General features: G+C 36.3%; 3 protein-coding genes, 2 non-coding genes and 1 pseudogene across 6 annotated transcripts; 3 read left to right on the forward strand and 3 right to left on the reverse strand.

Moving 5' to 3' along the window:
• The first annotated feature begins 101 nt into the window (after positions 1 to 101).
• LOC123890241 (probable protein phosphatase 2C 43) lies at positions 102 to 2,178 on the forward strand. The gene is made up of 4 exons (XM_045939806.1): positions 102 to 644; positions 742 to 1,100; positions 1,204 to 1,431; positions 1,603 to 2,178. The coding sequence occupies exons 1-4, from the start codon at positions 368 to 370 to the stop codon at positions 2,035 to 2,037; spliced, it is 1,299 nt and encodes a 432-aa protein (XP_045795762.1). The 5' UTR covers positions 102 to 367; the 3' UTR covers positions 2,038 to 2,178.
• Positions 2,179 to 3,165: 987 nt separating this feature from the next.
• On the forward strand, positions 3,166 to 3,378 carry LOC123893382. Its single transcript, XR_006803483.1, has one exon. It is a non-coding gene; the product is annotated as a small nucleolar RNA U3 (small nucleolar RNA).
• Positions 3,379 to 5,374: 1,996 nt separating this feature from the next.
• Positions 5,375 to 10,079, reverse strand: LOC123888765 (TMV resistance protein N-like). The gene is made up of 4 exons (XM_045937926.1): positions 9,089 to 10,079; positions 8,727 to 9,005; positions 7,356 to 8,381; positions 5,375 to 7,272 (listed from the first exon to the last, which is right to left on the reverse strand). The coding sequence occupies exons 1-4, from the start codon at positions 10,067 to 10,069 to the stop codon at positions 5,746 to 5,748; spliced, it is 3,813 nt and encodes a 1,270-aa protein (XP_045793882.1). The 5' UTR covers positions 10,070 to 10,079; the 3' UTR covers positions 5,375 to 5,745.
• Positions 10,070 to 12,422, reverse strand: LOC123888767 (annotated as a pseudogene).
• Positions 12,423 to 12,697: 275 nt separating this feature from the next.
• Positions 12,698 to 17,248, reverse strand: LOC123888766 (pentatricopeptide repeat-containing protein At2g22410, mitochondrial-like). Of its 2 annotated transcripts, XR_006802281.1 has the most exons (2): positions 14,455 to 17,248; positions 12,698 to 14,180 (listed from the first exon to the last, which is right to left on the reverse strand). XR_006802281.1 is itself a non-coding variant. In XM_045937927.1 (1 exon), exon 1 carries the CDS (start codon positions 16,698 to 16,700, stop codon positions 14,976 to 14,978), a length of 1,725 nt encoding a protein of 574 aa, XP_045793883.1. In that variant the 5' UTR covers positions 16,701 to 17,242; the 3' UTR covers positions 14,268 to 14,975. The 2 variants fall into 2 exon arrangements, 1 of the variants encoding a protein (XP_045793883.1); XM_045937927.1 differs by lacking the exon at positions 12,698 to 14,180 and having other exon boundaries at positions 14,268 to 17,242.
• LOC123893370 lies at positions 16,834 to 17,057 on the forward strand. Its single transcript, XR_006803472.1, has one exon. It is a non-coding gene; the product is annotated as a small nucleolar RNA U3 (small nucleolar RNA).
• Positions 17,249 to 18,094: the final 846 nt, after the last annotated feature.

The following is an 18,094-nucleotide window of genomic DNA, read 5'->3' on the forward strand; positions in this document are numbered from 1 at the left end:
TACAAATGGAAAAATAATAAATTTTGATCTTCATATATAGCATATCATTAATAATATGAAATAGTCAATTTTTACAATAAAATACTCTACATAGTCAAAATTATATTTATCCCATAGTCAACACAAGTTTCATTCAATATTTCCCTTTTCCCGCCAAAACAAAAGTTTACAGCTGGCATTGTTAGATTCTGTTAGCATTCAGTTAGATTATTCAGTTTTCTGTTTTTCAGTTACTTTACTCTCTTGCATTTTCATTCCACATTATAAATACATCATATTGCATCATTCATTTCAATCACATTCATTCACTATTTCTCAGTTTTCATACTTTCAATTCATCACTCTCTCTCACAAATCAAGATCCACAATGCATAAGGTTCTAAAAACTGTAGTTGATCTTTTCAGGAGGAGGAAAGATGATCTCATTACATTTGATCAAGACCGTTACACGAGATCGATCAATCTGAAACGACATTGCTTTGGAGAATTTTCTATGGCTAATGCTCAAGCCAATGCAATTATGGAAGATCAAAGCCAAGTTGAAGTTGCCTCTCAGTATGCACTCTATCTTGGAGTTTACGACGGCCATGGTGGCGTCGAAGCATCTCTCTATGTTCTTAATAACCTCTTCAACAATCTATTGAGTGAGTATCTTTCTTTAATTAATTCTTTTTATTAATTTTAGATTTGTTTCTTGATTTGGGGGAAAATTGAATTTTTACTTTTTGTGGTTCGATTTAGGGTTTGCTCATGAGAATGATGATGCTATAGCAGATAGTTTGAGGAATGCTGTTGCAGATACTGAAAATGGATTTTTGGATTATGTGGAAAATAATATTGGTCTAATTCGGACGATCGGAAAAGTTGGTTCATGCTGTCTTGCTGGGGTTTTGTGGAATGGTGTGCTGTATATCGCGAATCTTGGAGATTCCCGTGCTGTAATTGGTTCTGTGGTTAACAAAAGAGTCAGTGCTGTACAATTGACAACAGATCACAACTGTAATGATCCGGTTATTCGAGAAGAACTCATCTCATTGCATCCCGGTGATCCTACCATTGTGATGGAGCAGAACGGGTGGCGCGTCAAAGGCATCAGTATGGTAATTTTGTTTTTCTTTTAATAAATTTATATAGAGTTTTGGTTTGATTCAATATTTGATAGTAGTTTATGACTGTTATAATGTTTTCTTGAACTTATATTAGGTAAGTAGAAGTATTGGTGATGCATATTTGAAGAGGCCTCAATTTTTGTTGCCGACATACGAAGAAGTTCCTCATCCTTTTGATAGAGGAGTGCTATCAGCAGAACCAGAGATGCTTACTAGAGTTATAGAAGAAACTGATAAGTTTCTTATATTTGCTTCTGATGGACTTTGGGAGCTCATGACAAATGATGAGGCAGTTCAAATTGTTCATAAGAATCCAAGAAAGGTAAGTAATATATCTTTATTTATATCTATGCCTTGTTCTTTCTTAGTTTTTCCTTTTGTGTTTAGAAAAAACAAGAAGACTTGTTTAATTTTTAGGAAATTAGAAGTGTCCTGATTCTTTATAATTTCAAATGCCGTTTGAATTAGTGTGAAGACTTTGAGATTTCTGTAGGGAATTGCGAAGAGGCTTGTGACTACTGCTCTAGTGGAAGCTGCTAGAAGAAGGGGTATTACCTATAGGGCCATGAAGACTGCGACTCCAGGAAAGGAAACTTGTGTTGGCAGGAGGACTTTTCACGATGACATAAGTGTGATAGTCGTGTTCTTAGACAACAAGACGCCACTTTTCAAAAAGCACTTACTTGATCTTTCCTACAGAGGATCAACCAACGGGAGTCAACCATCGGCCTTTGCACTGTCTGGATTAACTGCTACGGAATCGCACTCATTTACGGGGGATCTGAAAAAAAGTTTCATAAAACGGTTTAAGGGATCAACCTCAAAGGGTCGGAGCTCTCAGACTGAGCATCTGCGCCATCTTTATATGGGTCGGATTGATAGTGATGAGAGTTCGCAGACTGAGAGCTCTGTTAACTTTACTGGTTGAGTGATTCTTTCCTTTTACTGCATCAAATATGATTCTAGAAGTTTCGATTTTCTGTGATACATTGATTTTTCCTCAGTTTTTTAGGCATCATACAAATGGAGTTTATGTGATACAGGATTATAGCAAATAAAATTGTGTGATTGTGTCTAGTTTTTGAAATAAAATTTAGAAAATGTTCTGAAATGTTGTATACTGTTTTTTCATATCTGCCATTTCAGTTCTTGGTTGCATAATTTGAAATGCTCTCTAAATGTCATGCATAGTATTAAATAATTGACTTGATCATTAGAAACTAGTCTATGATAGTAAGGAGTAACTTATAGTAGATGTATTTCAGTATAAGGGGGGTAGTCTCCTACAATGTGACGGATCAAAGTTTGATATATCCTTATTACGTTTTATAGTGTTTGACAATGAGTTGAATATATGATTACCTCGCGTGTAGGAAGGAAGGCTATTGCAAACCAAGAAAATGTATATAATGCAAATCAAATTTAAATACATGTGCAAACCAGAATCGAAATTATCTCAGACACAGTCTCAGCTACCTTTAACTGTTATTGATTTCAGCAACTGCATTCGAATAACACGGTGAATTCCTTGCACTTTATGATAAGATTAATACAAAGCTACGTATATAGGACTGTGTATTCTCTGCTATGAAACAACTCCTAGATTTGATAAGACACAATTTAATTAAAACTAAATTTTGTGGAGACTTGATTTTGTAACAATAGTTAAAGGTGAAAGCAATAGCATATGATTGATTGATACATATATGTTTCAATGGTAGGACTAAACACAGCATAAGGCCCGGATCCTTCAATACCTTTGAGGTTGTGATCGAAACACAGCATAAACACACACACACTTGGGAATCTTACCACTTTATGAGCAAAAATGACCAAACTTGGAAATTTGCGATAGCATCAAATTTCCAGACAATCTTTTGGACAATGCGCACGTACTATTCAGTTCCTCTTGTTCTGAAACCACGAAGTCAATGTATCTATTGAGCATCAAAAGATTTTGCGTTAAATCGAACTTCAGTAACAAATTCAAAGTCCCACATCGTTAGCGCTTAATACAAATCAATTGTTTATAAACTCATCACGGAGACCAATAGACACGATCTTACTTGAACAGGATTTGTTCTATAGGATTGTATTACTGTGTCCTTGATTTCTAAGGAGACCAGAACATACGTCTGGTGGATGAACCATGACCGTGTGATCAGAGCGTGATTAATGGCTAGGATGATCTCGTGTGCGAGACTTCAACCTACGCTGTGGAGGATCGTTCTTGGTCAGTTTCACCTGACCGTCTTGTTATTTGCAAAACGGTGCCGGTAGTAAATATCTGAACACCTAGACAAAAACATCATAAAAACTTTCAGCATTATCCATCAAAGGTTCCAGCGCTGGCCACAAGCCTAGTTTTCTCCAACAGCTTACACTATCAGCACAACATAGGAAAAGATGCCAGTTGTATTCAGTATAAGTTTGGCAAATAACACAATTTGAATTACAATCAATGCCCTTACTAATTAGCCTTTGTCTGTTTGGTAAACAATTCCTTCCAAGACGCCACATAAAATGCTTAACCTTCGGAGGAATAGGTAATGACCAAAGCTTTTTCCAGTCACCTTCTACTTTCCATTCATCTCTGTTTATTATAATACGGACATAAACACGATAAGCACTTTTCACTAAATACAAACCTTTTTTGTCATACCGCCATATTATAGCATCCTTATTTGTAAGATTAACAAGTGGAATCTTGAGAATTTCATGAGCATCCCTTTCATTAAATAAGCTACCAACAAGAGATGCATTCCAACTTCTCAGCGTTGTCTATCAACATGCTAACAGTGGCTGAAGCTATAGGCTGAATGCAAGGAGTTGATAAAACTGGACACTTATCATTCCTAAGCCAAGGAGTATTCCAAATCGGTATATCAGCACCATCACCAATTCTCCACCGGTATCCTTCCTTCAACAATATACGAGAAGACCAGATGCTACGCCAAACATAACTAGGATTGTGCCCCATGGGGCGCTCCTAAAAAATCCCCATTTGGGAAATATTTATAGCTTTGAAAACTCTTGAAACCGTAGCATCGGGGTTGGTCACAAAATTCCAACCTTGCTTTCCCAACATTGCTAAGTTGAAACCACGGATATGTCGAAAACCCATACCTCCCCACTCCTTTCTCATAGTTAGCTTCTCCCAACTCATCCATCAAATACCATTTCTACCTTCACCTTTTGTACCCCACCAAAAAGAATTGAGCATCTTTTCAATTTCATCTCCTGTAGACCGTGGTAGCAAAAAAACACTCATACAATGGAATAGCTTGAGCTACCGATTTAATCAAAACTTCTTTTCCTGCTTGAGAAAGCATTTAACTACTCCAACTAGATATACGTTTCCACATCCAATCTTTGAATCAAGAAGTTATTCAAACCAGTTGAACTACCAAATGGAGATTTAAGGGTTAAAGTAAAGCATTGAGTGATAACTTATATATCTGATGCATTTGTTTCTCTATAATTGGTAGCATGAAACTGTCAATATTTCTTTCTTTTTTTATGGCTTTATTTTTTCATTTGTCTGTATAGTGCAATATTCAGCTCAGCACTGCTTCTGTATTCCTATAGCTCTCTAATTTTTGTTTACGTTTTATCTATCAAAATGAAATGAAACACAGACACAACACCAAATCCAACACTGCGCATAGTCATCAATAGAAGTGACTGATTGTAACTACATATATTGGTGTTGATGCAAAATATTTTATAAAGAAATTCTTATATGCGCAGTTTTTTTTTTTTTTTTTTTTTTTTTTTTTTTTTTTTTTTATCAACTTTTCATGATAAATCTATTTTAAAATTTACACTCCTTCTGTCTCACAAAATCACAATTTGAGTGAGTTTTTGGCTTGCCTTGAGCCAGTCTCACAGGCTATTAATGATATTTTTACGTCCAAAATATTATTTTTTTTGACTAAACGTCCAAAATATTTTATGCACTTCTTAAAAATACAGTATATAAAAAGAACATTTCACAACAAATTTGATAATAAAATTTTGATGTTCAAACATCATTTCTCTTGAATAAATTATCTTTCATTTCAATTTTTTTCTTAAACGAATAACATGTTTTTTTGGTAAAAAATAACTTTAATTGCCAATATTTTACTTTAAACTTCTATAATGCAAATCTTAATTTTAAGTTTTTTAACTAATTCAGTCTTGATGGTCACAGTTTCAACTACTTTGTCTCGCTTTATAATGCTGTAATTGTAAATTACCATTGTTTTCCCTCCCTTTTCCTCTAAAACAGAACCATTCTTTTATCTTCCTTCCATCAAAATCCATCTTTTCCTTTTGTTACTATAAAATAAAATAAAATCAATCATATGATTTATTGAAGGATTTTGCTAATATGTATCCTTACGTCGCTTGTTAAGGAATCACAAAAATAGAAATTGTGTTACATGTTTTCATTTGTATATAAATAACAAAGAGTAACTTGGTGCAATGGTCTGTCCCAATCATATTCACAATTGTTTCTGTCATTGACCAACCCCTGCATCCGATTTAGGATCCACTACTTTCTGATTGAACACAACATTGTTTTTGGCGTTCCACAGCTCCCATAGGATAGTGCAAAATAATTGTGACCCTGCAGCATCTCCAATTGGAACTACATGCATGGAAGCTGAACATGGAGGGCATCGGCCACCAATGGCCACCGAAGCTGTTGTGGTGGAGAAGCATGGAAGCAATAGACCTCATGCTGCTCAGCTCCAAGTTTTGATAAAATATCTGCACAAGCATTATCTTCCTTGACAGAATGGACCAAATTTAGGGACCAATTTCTTTGCTTGAGGGAGCGTATGTCAGACACCAAGCTACCATAGACATCATGCTCAATATTGGCCTCCTCAATGTAATTGATAGCTTCCATGGAATCACTTTCAACTAATATATTTCTGTAACCCAAATCCCAAGCTGTGACCAAACCTTGACAAATGGCATAAAGCTCAGCTTTTATATTAGTTGTAAAGCCCAGAGAGCCATAGAATCCACCAAGCCAATTCCCCTCTACATCACGAAAAAGACCCCCATAACCGGCATTTCTAGGATTGTCCATGCAACAACCATCCACATTCAACTTAATAAAATGTCTGGTAGATGAGGTGTGTACTTGTACTAGAGACTTGATCAAAGAATACAATCCATTATCTGTTAAAGAATCTCCCTCGGGGATGGAATTTTCTTCGTCCTTCCAGAGCAGAAAAGTAGTGACAGAAAACCTCAAGCAGTCAGCATCATATGCTTCACAGTTATTTGGCAACCAGGACTTACGAAGGAACCTATGCATCCAATCATGAAGAGAAATTGAAAAAAACTCATCATGCACTTGAGGAGGAACCATTTGAACCCAAATTGCATGAGCTCGCCTACAGTCTCTTAAAACATGGATAGTGGCAATCCCTTCCATGCTACAGAACCTGCACTTAGCAATAGTACGCAAGCGTTCACATAGGACATTCAACAGGAAAGGTTTGAAACATCGGGGAACCTTGAGACAGCTTATCCATCTCCATGATGATGTAAAAGAAGAAGGAGGAGAAGAAGATAAGCAATTGCCTCGTGAAACACATTGGTTGGCAGAAGAAGTGTTGCATTCAGACAGTTTTTTGCGCATGAGTTGAGAATCTTCCTTACATAATATGCGCCACCCACATTTATTTATAACTAACTTACTCTTAAGACTAGAACTGTAAAATATCAACTCAAACTTGTCTTGAACATAAAACCAACGGGATGAAGGACCAGGAATATACAAAACCAATAGGTGAGGATGCTTGGAATTTGGTACTCCAGAAATGAAACCATGCTCATACAACTTTTGACATAGCTGACGCAAAATATTACTGGTAGCAGGAAATTTTGAAAACCAACCAACACGATAGTCCTCGGAAGGTTTAGAAGACACCACATCTTCTATGACAAGGCAAACCAAAATTCCCCACCATTCACTTCTATCATACCGTTGACGAAGTTGAGCTATGTCTATCGATATTGACGCAGTAGAATCAGCCCATATGTAGTTATCTTTTAAATATTGAATGTCCCGATTAAAATAATTTTGATAGAAAAAAGTTGATGGAATTTCATTTCCAGGACTTACCAATAAAGTTTTGATCGGATTTTCATCTTGCAACTGTTACAGGGAAATCAGAATGTTAAAAATTTAACAAGAAACTGTATTATAAAAGAAAGAGATGTATGTTTAGTGTATTGTACCTTATCAAAAGCAAAAGATGACAAGTGACTCCATATCTCTTGTGGATTTGGTAAGGGTTTCATTGAACCACAATCACTTGCATTAACAACATGTACATTTGGCGGTAGCTTAGGCAATGACTGCAGGTTTTGGCAACTACTCAACACAAGTCTTTCTAGCTTCAAAAGTTTAGATATGCAGCCATCATGAAGGTTCACAAAATTGTTCCCACTTATATCTAATGTTACCAATGATGATAAACAGCCAAGATCATCAGGAATTGATCCATCATGGAGATTGCAATAGCTTAAGTCTAGTTTCTTCAATGAGGATAGACCAGAAAAAGAAGGCAAGACTAATTTCTTGGGAATTGGATCAGTACCAAACCTGAAAAGCTTACCCAAAGAGAAGTGTTTGCTCTCTGAGTTCCATGATAGTCCTTTGCATCCATGAAATGAAAGTAATACAAGATTTTTCAAATGAACAATGGATGAAGGAACTTCTCTTATAGCAGTGTCACTCACATTAAGATACTCCAAAGCCTCATTTTCATGCAAATTATCAGGAAGCTTGTAAAATTTTGAGCAACCAGATAAATTGAGCCTTTTGAGAGATTTCAAATTAGAAAATGTATTTGGAAGGGAAGCAATATTTCTACATTCCCGTAAACGCAAGCTATTAAGACCTGTCAAGTAACCAATAGTTGGAGGTAGTTCAGCTATGGGAATCTCATCCAAAGCAAGTGTGGATAGATTTGTCATACTTTCCCCGAAATCAGGAAGCTTTCTAACTGCTGTGCAGCCTGATAGAATGAGACGCTCCAAAGAATTCATTTCCAATTTTCTCGGAAGGCTTTTAAGACTTTTGCAATCTTCTAATGTCACATATGAAATCTTTTTAAGAAGTCCAAGAGAAGCATGAACCTCAACTAGGTTTATGCAGCCTTCAAGATCCAAATTTTCAAGATTTGGAATTCCAGTGAAGTCTGGAGTTTGATGCAGATATTTGGAATTTCTCAAATTGATGATCTTCAAATTTCCAAGAAGCTGAAAATATGTAAATAAATACATTATATATGATTGCATGTGTTGAGATCTCTCACTGACTAGAGATATGACTAAAATAGTCATTATATAAGGCTTGGGCAATCCTTCCCTCTTGGGTTAGCTTTTTGGATTGAGTCTACAACAGATCTAATATGGTATTAGAGTCTACCACAGATCTGTTGCGTTAAGGGTTTAAATCCAAACTCTTAAGTATGTGTATGAGTATGACTATGTTTATACATACACATGTATATACGTGTGTGCAGTGCACACATATGTACCGTGTACGTACATGTTATCTCTTAAAATTAAATAGGTTCTGGAGATTAAATGGAAAATTATTACCTTTGTTCCTCTCCAAAGGTACTTTATTTTGCTATCACACATATTAAGGTCAACAAGTTCGTCCGATTGGTCTCCAACTGGCAATGACACGAGCGGACATTCCCTCCATTCAAGAACTTTTAACCCACTGGGAAGACATTTGAGACCAAGTGGAAGTTGCAATTTATTTAATATCATGAGCAATCTAAGATTACCCATCTTTGCAAAAGCTTCAGGGTTCCAACTTGCATCAAATGCTTCAGGCAGATTGAGAACTATAGCTTGAGTGGATTCAGTTCCCTTCAAAAATAGGACAAGAGAATCAACGTAGGTAATAATGAGAATAAGTTATAAATTCAGTACATATTCATTAAAAATCTTACCTTATTATTTCTCAATACTTGATCAATGTCTTTGAGAAACCACAACCTACTCCGCTTGCCGGCATCATTAAGAGATTCATGGAGAACAATATTTCTACCCATTTCTTGAAGCAAATCATGCATCCCCAAATTCCACCCATCATAAGTTATTAATGATTTTTCAATAAGAACGTCTATACCGATCAATGGATTAAGACCGCAATTTTTCAATATTTGTGTTACATGATCTTTGAGGCTCCCTTTGAAAAAACAAGCAATATCTAGAAATATCGCCTTTTCCATGTCCCTTAATCCATCATAACTTATTCTCAATGTCTTGTAAATATCATTTTGAAGATCCTGCTGCAACATTTTCAAAGCGTCTTCCCATACAGACGCCCTCCTTCCACAGAGGAATGAACCCAACACTTTGAGTGCCAAGGGAATACCTCCAGCGCATTGAACCACCAGTTTTGACAACTCTATGAAACCTTCTTCAGGTATTCCTCTTCTAAAAGCTTTTTGACAAAAAAGTTGAAGGGATTCATCACTGTTTAAGATTTGAGCATCATAACTTTTACACACGCCTAGTGATGCTAGGAGATGCTTGTCTCTAGTAGTTATTATTATCCTGCTCCTTGGACCAAACCATTCTTGCTTTCCAGCTAAATTCTCTAGTTGGATATCAGAACTTAGGTCATCAAGGACAAGGAGAACTTTTTTATTGAATAAAAGATTACGTATTGTCTCCCTTCCTTGGTCCAAACTTTCAATTCTCATGCTGCTTAATTTTAGATGAGAAAGCAATTTTCTTTGTAAACAAAGCAGACCATCTATTTCACTAGAAATCTCTCTAACATTCTCAAGAAAGCAACTAAAATCAAATTGGTGATGGATTTTATTGTAGACAAGTTTGGCTAGAGTTGTCTTTCCTATGCCGCCCATACCCCATATCCCTGAAAAGCGAATTTCCTCAGACTCTGTCCTTAAAAGTGAGCACATGTTGTTTATCCTTGAATCAATTCCAACCAGTTCATCATCATAATGTGGCAATTTAGGTTGTAACCTTTTCCATACTTCTGCTACGATTTCTTCAATGAGTTCTGTTTCACGCCTATAATTATGAACAACTGTGAAATGCGTTAACTAGTACTAATTTTTTTTTTTGGTAGAGTAACTAGTACTAATTTAACGTGAATAATAATAAATCAAGGAACAAAATGATCGCGAGTAGCGACCTATTTGGATTATGGTTTCATTCTATATCTATATTGTTGTATAGCACATTACTTTTGGCAATACTTTTATTATATTATACATCTTCATTAAAAACGTTTTAATTCTATTTCTTGTCCTTAAAACATTTCATCAAGGAAATAGTAGAAACAAAAAATGTTAGTTTCTTCAGAAAATTTTAAAACAAGTAAATGTTCCCAAAAGGATTTAGTGCCTCTTCTAGTAACCCACTTAGAATCATGAATTGAGAAAAAAATTGATCATTTTTTAATTCTTAGTGTCATTAACCATCCAAATATACAATTAACTACGACTCTGAATGTAATTAACTATGATTCTTAAGTGTTCAAATATACATATAACTATAGGTATCATCCATTAACCATCCAAATTGTGTTCAAATATACATGATTTTTAGGTGTTCAAACATATATGATATCGATTAACTACAGTTTTTGTTCAAATATTCATTTCAAAAACGATAATGAGTTGCAACACCTTTTATTTTCATCAACTAAGCCTATGTTTGGAGCCCCAAAAATTGATTCTAAAGGTGTAAAATTGATGCTGGCATGTTTGGTTGCTCTCGGGTAGAATTGGTTCTGCCTTCATAATTGAGTCTAACTTGAAACTAGGATTTCATAATTGTTTCACTGAAATTTATTTTTTTGACAAAACCGAAATTTATCACTTTACATTCAACTCATTTTTAACTAAAATCAATTCATTCAAAACCAATTCTTTTTCACCATAGAACCGATTCCAAATATCCACCAAGGCTCTGTTTGGGAATGTCAATAAGCTAGCTTATAGCTTTTAGCTTATAAACTAAAAGCTCTGTTTGATAACAGGTTTTAAAAAAGAGCTTATAACTTATTTTACTAGATCATAGCTTATTTTTCAAACGCTATTTCAAGTAGCTTATGAGCTTATAGCTTATCATCTTTTCTTCCAATTTTATCCCTATCATCTTACTTGGAAAAAATTAAATATTAATTTTTTATGTCATTTTACACTTATAAGTTAGTTCAACCGCTAATTTTACCAAACACTGCAAATTCAATCAGCTAGCTTCTTATTCGCTATAAGCTCATCCGCTATAAGCTAGCTTATCAGTTATCAGCTATTTTTTACCAAACAGAGCCTAAATGTAATTAACACTGTTTTGATTGACCGAGCAATCACATTTTTTTTTGGATAAGCACTGATTAATCACATTTAAAATGCTATAACCACATTGTTTCACGAAACTTACCTTCCCTTGGAGCTCCAACCAGACAGCTCTGCAACCTGAGTCAAAGCCTCCCTCCATTTCCGAACCTTTTCACTATCATCTCCAAATCTTTCACCATGCTTAACAAAAGCCTGTGCAAAAGACCCTCGCTGGTGTCTCACATCAGTAGGATCCACGTCGTGGAAGACAGGGAAAACAAAATGACCGAATTGAATTCGAGATCAGAGAATGGTAACTAGCTCATCCAAGCACCACCGCGAAGAAGCATAATCAGGAGAGAGAATCACCACGGAAGAAAGAGATTGATCGATCGCATTGAGAAGCTCTGGAGCAATAATTTCCCCTCTTTGAAGTTCTGTGTCGTCCTTGAAAACTGTTAAGCCGCTTGATTTAAACGCTGCGTAGAGGTGATCGGTGAATTTGTTGCGAGTTTCTTGTCCTCTGAAACTTAAGAACACTAGAAATTTCCACGATGGAGAATCGCTCGTCATTGCTGTAGGAAAGATGAATCGGAATTCACAACACTTTTTTTTTTCTGTGCTCTCTCGTTTTTTTCTTCACTGAATTGGTTCAACTTCCATTTTTAACTACAACTTCCATTTTCTTCAGCTAGTCATCATCATCAATGAGTATCACCAAACCTTTAATTCACGTGCCAACTAATTCACGTGCAAGAGTTGCCAACAATTAGTTTTGATAAAGAGTTGCCAACTATGTAGTTTGGTAAAGAGTTACAAGAGACAGTTGAAGTGTCTCGCAGGGACGGATCTACTCTATTTACAAGACATGTTTTGATGATATGCCCCCACTTCAAATGGTATCGTTGTCCCCACAGGCATTCTAGAGATAGAGTTTTAAGCAACTAGGCCATTTGAACAAAAACAAATTTCAATGTGGTCAATTTATCTCTTGCATTTATATAAATAATTATAGGTCTTGTTAACGAATCTCACCGGGATACTCTTTAAGAATTTCATTTATAGAAATTATTTAAAAAATAATACATTTCAATTTTCAATGTGCTAATTTCACAAATTTTCACGAAAATTTATTATTTAAGGTGCTTAAAGAGTAATCGGGAACACTCGTTAGTATTTTTCAATAATTATTAATAAATGACTTTGACCAAACTAGTTAAAATTTCTGGATTCGTCCTGTCTGGTGGAGGTCCTTTCTTTGTGGACCTTAAATGGAGGATGACTTAAAAAGACCTATGAAAGTTGGGGAGTTAGGTTTGTACTCGAAAGTAGAGATTGTCTCGTGAAAATTGCTCTTAGGCCCCCCATGGTACTTTCAGGCCCCCAAAAAATCCAAAAATACCCCTGATTTTGGACCTAGGTTGGTATGTATTATACAATACGAAATCAAAACAACTAGCCTCAATCCCACTAGAAACCAGTTAGTATCTTCATAAAGTTGAATCTCCATGGGTTTGCTTTTAATTTTGAATTGTGAGTTTATTTGGTTAGCGCAAAACAACTTCGGAAGTTAAGATCCGAAAACGCTTATGTTCGGAAGATGCAATCCGAACTCGCTTAGGTTCGGAATCGGCGGTACGAATTGGGTTTTTATAGGCACAAAGGCAGAGTTGTTCCATCAGTTCAGTTTTGTGAGTGAGCAATAATAACAGAGCACTATCTTTTGGTTAGTGAATAAATTCTTTGGATGTGTTTGCTGAAATCAAATGATCCACAAAAATATAGGATCTGATTAGTGAATAAATTCTTCTTAAAGTCCATCATAACTTCTTAAAGTCTTGTAAATATCATTTTGCAGATTCTGCTGCAACATTTTCAAAGTGTCTTCCTATACAGATTCCCTTCGTCCACAGAGGAATGAACCCAACACTTTGAGTGCCAAGGGAATACCTCTAGCACATTGAATCGCCCGTTTTGACAACTTTATATAAGCTTCTTCAGGTTTTCCTCTTCTAAAAGCTCTTCGACAAAAAAGTTAAACGGATCATTTGCTGTTTAAGATCTGAGCAGCATAACTTTCACACAAGCCTAGTGATACTAGGAGATGCCTAGCTCTAGTTGTTATTATTACCATTGTCCTTAGATCAAACTATTCTCGCTTTCCAGCTAAATTTTCTAGTTGGATATCAGAACTTAGGTCATCAAGCAAGGAGAACTTTTTTATTGAATAAGAGATTCCGTATTGTCTCCTTTCCTTGGTCCAAACTTACAATTCTCATGCTTAATTTTAGATGAGAAAGCAATTTTCTAGTAGTAAACAAAGCAGACCATCTCTTTAATAGAAATCTCTCTAACATTCTCAAGAAAGCAACTAAAATTGAATTGGTTATGGATTTTCTTGTAGACAAGTTTGGCTAGAGTTGTCTTTCCTAAGACCCTGTTTTTAGAAGTGAACACATGTTTATCCTCGAGTCAATTCCAAACCTTTTCACTATCATCTCCAAACCTTTCACCGTGCATAGCAAAATCCTGTGCGAAAGACCCTCGCTGGTGCCTCATATCAGTGGGCGAAAGACCCTCGCTGGTGCCTCATATCAGTGGGATCCACATCGTAGAAGACAGGGAAAACATAATGATGGGTATGTTGCAAAGTTACCTGAAAGAGTAAAACAGAAAATGTAGCTTGTCCATGCCGTGATGTGCTCTCCCCTCTTTCCTGCAACACCTGTAAAACAAGTTCACTGAAACTATTACAGGCACAGGAATGCCAGAAGAAAAAGAAAAAAGACAAAGTGAACAGTGTCTTTTCCCATTGGATGACAAGATAACCTTCATTGCATATATTTACTCATCAAAACCATTCAACAAAAAGTATTTGATACAAATACAGACATTTATTAACAGATGCAAGCTACAAGAAAATTGTTAGCATTTACTTGCAAAAACAAATTTTACAATTAAATGTTTTTAAGATGTATAAAAATTTCAAGCTCTTATACCCTTGAACTTGAGTGCAGATACACCAGTGTCTAGTTATTGACAGTTGAAAGATGTTTCTGGATGTCAAAATATATGTTGTTGGAAAAGGGGTTTCCTAAGTCAAGGTGTCTTCTTGGTTAAAAAAAACAAAAAAACAAAAGTCAAGGTGTCTTCCCTTTCAATACCCAGGTGAATAAGCTTAAACAACCTTTGCCCATGAATTTGATGATGTCCTTTAACATCATTATCCCTAGCTGCTATATGGCTCATCTTTTTTGGATCGGTTTGTTCCATTTTGTGCTGCAGCTTTGATGAGTTATTATAATAGCTGTATATAAGTTAGCAGCAGCCATGAATGATAAATACTCGGCCTGTAATCCACAATAAGCAACTATACTTGTATCCCTTGGCAACAGATAGAAGTCACTTGTAAGAAATCGAAGACGACTAGGCCATCAAGGGTCGGGCGTAAATCACAGGGCTATTGGTTTTTCCCCTTGTATTGACCATGATGTCCCACAAAAGAAATCAATTTATATAGTTATAAACGATTGTTCTCCATAACACTCAATTTGGTATCCTGAGAACTGTTTGAATCACTTACTTCTATGGAACTGCTAGCTGATGGTTTCATTACATTACTATTCTTCATCAGTCCTCTCATTTTAACAACATCTTCCCACCTATTGGACACTGCATAAGTATTAGAGGATAGTACATAGTTGCCGCTATTAGAAGGATCCAGCTCTAGAAGCTTTTTTGTTGCAATCTCAGCCAAGGGTAGATTTCCATGAACCTGAGAAGCACTCAGCAATATCATCCATACTACAACATCCGGATTCACAGGCATTCTCCTTATGAACTCATATGCCCTTTCTAAATTACCCGAGCGACTCAAAAGATCAACAACACAACCATAATGTTTCATTTCCGGTTTCAATCCATAAACTTTTTCCATACTTTCAAAATATTCCAATCCCTTATCAACCACTCCAGCATGAGCACAGGCCAGCAAAACTCCTACAAAGGTTCCATGAGTAGGCCTAACACCTTCCCGCAACATCAGTGAAAATAAATTAAGTGCGGAATCTACTGAACCATTAACAGCTAGGCCTGAGATCACTGATGTCCACGATACCGAGTCCTTCTTTCCCATCTCTTCAAACACCGCCAATGCTTTCTCAACCGCACCACACTTGCAATACATATCAATCAAAGCATTTCCAACATAAACATCAGCTTTCACACCATATTTCCTGATATAGTGATGAATGGCCTCCCCAACATCAAGGGAACCAATATGAGCACACGCAGAAAGCGCGCTGGCAACGGATTTTTCATCCGGCTTCACCTTAGCTTCCATCATTTCTTTAAAAAGTCTCACTGCATTCGCAAACTGGCCTGCTTGAGAGTAACCAGTGATCATAGAAGTCCACGAGATCACATCCCTCTGCGGCATTACATCAAACAAACCCCTTGCAGCAACCAAGTCTCCTGTTTTCACATAACACTTGATCATAACATTCCAAGTAACCAAATTCCTATCATGCATTCGATCAAATACTCGCATGGCCAGATTAACCATACGGCGCCGTCCATACATATCAATCAGTGTATTTCCCAGGTAAACATCAACCTCCACCTCGTTTTCCTCAATATACTCAACCATGGCATCAGCAACATTCCACTCACCCAAAACAGAACAAGCCAAAACAACCTTAACCATTGTCACAGCATCACCCTTCACATTATCCATCCTCATCTCTTCAAAAACATCTAAAACCTCTCTAAACCTCTTACACCGACCATACCCACAAATCAACGAATTCCAAGAAACCAAATCCCGTTCAGACATTTCATCAAACACCTTACGCGCGAAACCCAATTCACCAAATCCCGCATACAAATGTACCAAAGCATTAGAAACAAACAGAACTGAGTCAAACCCAAGTTTGAAAACACGAGAATGAACCATTCTAGTGGTGTAAGAACCATGTGGTATACGCCCACATGCCTTGATGAGAAAAAGGTAAGTGATATTATTACCAATTAACCCTTTGCTATACATGATGTTGTAAGTGTAAATTGCTTGAATGGGTTGTTGAGTTTGGGACCAACCACGGATCATGATGTTCCAATGGGATAAAGTGGGGTTTTGAATTTGATTGAAGAGTTCTTTGGCTTTGAGGATGTTATTGGGTGAAAGTGCGTATGATTTGAGAAGATTGAAAATAGAGGAAGGGTCTGTGTGAAGTGTTTTCGCCATGTTTATGTTTGTTTTCAGTGGCAGGATGAAAGATAATGGAATTGGGTATAGCTATATATAAGAAACAAGTCCCACATCGCTAAGAATGAAACAAAATCAAGTGTTTATATAATCAACGCAGAGAACAACGGTCACGACCTTACTTGAACAGGATCTGTTCTATAGGATCGTACTACTGTGTCCTTGATTTCTAAGGAGACAGGAACAAACATCTGGTGGATGAATCAAGACCGTGTGATCAGAGCGTGAGTAACGGCTAGGATGAAGCTCGTTTGCGAGATTTCATTCTCTGCTGTAGATGATCGTTCTCGGCCAGTCTCACCTGACCGGGGTGGTCACACGGTGTTCTGACAGACTCAAACACTTTTTTTTTTTTTTTTGCGATTAACTACACTTTTGGAAAAACTGAGTTGAGAGAGAGGAGAACATGGTATGTGGTTTGTTCTTGAATCCCGTTCCTTCATGCATTGAAGCTTCTCTTTCCTTGACCATGTCCTCTTTCTTCTTCCTCCTTTTCCCACAGAGGTAACACAGTAAAAATGTAGTGCAAATTGGAGTGAGAAAATATCAAGCGTTTATAAACGGAGAAAGAGCATTTTTGTCTATATCATGGAGTTGCCACGTAACAACTAAGTTCAAGCATTCAAGCAATAGGGGGTAATCAACTCTAAAATTGTGACACGTTTTTGGTTTGTAGTACAAGATGGCCTTCTAAAGAGAAAATAGTGTATTGGTGCACTTAGAGCATCTCTAATGGTAGGATTTCCTGCAACTTTAATCCTAAGCAAAAGTCTGATCTTAAATATAAGCAAAAATCAATAAATTCAACTCTATTAATACATTTATCCCAAAAATGCCCCTTCTATTAATACATTATGCATCGGCATGCGTGAAACAGTCAACTGTGTCAATCAAATTGGGACGGAGGGAGTACTATCATTGGAATAATACTCATTGAGTACCTAATAGGTACTGCTTCTCAAATAGGTATCTTCTCTCTCCTCATTATAGTATATTTTTGTGAGACCAACTTATAAAATGTAGAATTATGGCTTAATTAGTAAAATGGTCCCTTAAAGACATTTTTGGTTTCACATTGGTCCCTTAAAGAAAAAATGTCTGAATAGGTCCCTTAAAGAAAAAAAAGTCTGAAGAGGTCCGTAAAAACATATCCGTTAATTAGTTTGGTCCTATTCAGACCTATTAGGGACCAACTAATTAGATGCCTTTAAGGGACCTATTCGAACTTTTTTTTCTTTAAGGGACATATTCAGACATTTTTTTTCTTTAAGAGACCAATCTGAAACCAATAATATCTTTAAGGGACCATTTTACTAATTAAGCCTAGAATTATTGATGGGATATAGAGTTATTAGTGGGACTCATTTAAAACT

Source organism: Trifolium pratense, linkage group LG6 (genome assembly GCF_020283565.1).
Source record: "Trifolium pratense cultivar HEN17-A07 linkage group LG6, ARS_RC_1.1, whole genome shotgun sequence".
Lineage (NCBI taxonomy): Eukaryota > Viridiplantae > Streptophyta > Magnoliopsida > Fabales > Fabaceae > Trifolium > Trifolium pratense.

What these genes read in the sequence shown, in the direction of transcription:
- LOC123888765 (XM_045937926.1), bottom strand. Translation starts at nt 10,069, where the DNA reads ATGTGCTCACTTTTAAGGACAGAGTCTGAGGAAATTCGCTTTTCAGGG. An exon ending in ACCTTTGGAGAGGAACAAAG is followed by an intron (nt 8,382 to 8,726) that starts GTAATAATTTTC and finishes ACATATTTTCAG; the next exon opens with CTTCTTGGAAATTTGAAGAT. An exon ending in CATCTTTTGCTTTTGATAAG is followed by an intron (nt 7,273 to 7,355) that starts GTACAATACACT and finishes TCCCTGTAACAG; the next exon opens with TTGCAAGATGAAAATCCGAT.
- LOC123890241 (XM_045939806.1), top strand. Translation starts at nt 368, where the DNA reads ATGCATAAGGTTCTAAAAACTGTAGTTGATCTTTTCAGGAGGAGGAAA. An exon ending in CCTCTTCAACAATCTATTGA is followed by an intron (nt 645 to 741) that starts GTGAGTATCTTT and finishes GGTTCGATTTAG; the next exon opens with GGTTTGCTCATGAGAATGAT. An exon ending in GCGTCAAAGGCATCAGTATG is followed by an intron (nt 1,101 to 1,203) that starts GTAATTTTGTTT and finishes AACTTATATTAG; the next exon opens with GTAAGTAGAAGTATTGGTGA.
- LOC123888766 (XM_045937927.1), bottom strand. Translation starts at nt 16,700, where the DNA reads ATGGCGAAAACACTTCACACAGACCCTTCCTCTATTTTCAATCTTCTC.